The sequence below is a fragment of the Bison bison genome, unplaced genomic scaffold (assembly GCF_000754665.1).
Source record: "Bison bison bison isolate TAMUID 2011002044 unplaced genomic scaffold, Bison_UMD1.0 scf7180017858667, whole genome shotgun sequence".
NCBI classification, from domain to species: Eukaryota; Metazoa; Chordata; class Mammalia; order Artiodactyla; family Bovidae; genus Bison; species Bison bison.
Genome location: NW_011489239.1, coordinates 71013 through 72105, shown reverse-complemented (window position 1 = coordinate 72105; position 1093 = coordinate 71013). Strand labels below are relative to the sequence as shown.

The 1093-nt window shown below is 62.2% G+C and overlaps 1 protein-coding gene across 1 annotated transcript in view; it reads left to right on the top strand.

Moving 5' to 3' along the window:
* Positions 1-746: 746 nt before the first annotated feature.
* The window catches only part of SHANK3 (SH3 and multiple ankyrin repeat domains 3), a gene marked incomplete at its 5' end in the record, with an annotated part of 46094 nt that continues 45747 nt past the window's right edge, over positions 747-1093 (top strand). Inside the window, 2 exons of the mRNA XM_010828574.1 lie at positions 747-918; positions 994-1080. Of these exons, the coding sequence (XP_010826876.1) occupies positions 747-918; positions 994-1080 (259 nt within the window). The remainder of the gene's footprint in view (positions 919-993; positions 1081-1093) is intronic.

The window sequence follows — 1093 nt, the reverse complement described above, 5'->3', positions numbered from 1 at the left end:
GTCCCGTGTTTCTGCCTGCCTGGTCTCCGGCCGGCCCCCAGCACCACACTAAGCCTCCCGCCCCCCACGCTGGTGGGGCCGAGATCTTTCCTCTCAGCTCTGACCGTGCTTCCTCTTGGCCTGTTGTCCTAACCCTCCAGAGGGTACCCCCTCATGTGGAGCTGCCCCTATGGCACCTTGTCCTATTTCTGATGCGTTTTGTCTCTGGAGGGCCTGGGGCCTCAGGCCAGGGCACCTTGCCCGCTGCAGGCAGTGCTGTAGCACCAGCGGGAGCTTAGTGAGGCTCTGCTGAGTGAATTGGTGCGTGACCGGGTGAGTGAAGGAAAAGCAGTCAGAGTCACGCCGCAGGAGGGGGCACCCGGCAAGAGAGGAGGGCCCTGGAGCTGGGATCTGTCGTGGGGTGAGCTCGTGAGAAAGGTGCACCAGAGAAGGAGCAGGCTACCTGGGGAGCGGGGTGCGTGCTGCCCCTGGCTGGCTCCTGCCCACGTGGCTTCAGGCTTTTCCAGGCTGGACAGGTTGGGGCATCAGGGCCAGGGAAAGAAGCCAGGGCAGAGGCTAAGGCTGAGGGAGGGAACTCACTTAGCTGGGCTTGGAAGGCGAGGAAGGACCTGGAGCAGCATGCGGATCCAGTGGAGCTGGGATTGGGGCCACAGTGGGAGTGCATGGTCAGGGTACCACGGGAAAGGGAGAAGGTCGTGGTGTAGGCTGGCGGGTCCAACTGAGGGGTACGGCAGTTCCCTGGGTGATGTGGGCGATGGTCAAGGGACGGTTGTCAAGTGTGGGCTGATCCGGATGGCTGGCTGTTCCAGGCGAACCTGAAGAAGTTTATGGAATATGTCCAGCTGCACAGCACGGAAAAGGTGGCCCGCCTGCTGGACAAGGGGCTGGACCCCAATTTCCACGATCCTGACTCAGGAGGTGAGAAGCAGATCAGGGAGGGGCACGGTCTGGGAATGGCCAGGACTGTGACCTCTGCCTGTCCGTTGAACCCAGAGTGTCCACTGAGCCTGGCTGCCCAGCTGGACGATGCCACCGACCTGCTGAAGGTGCTGAAGAACGGCGGCGCCCACCTTGAATTACGCACAAGAGACTG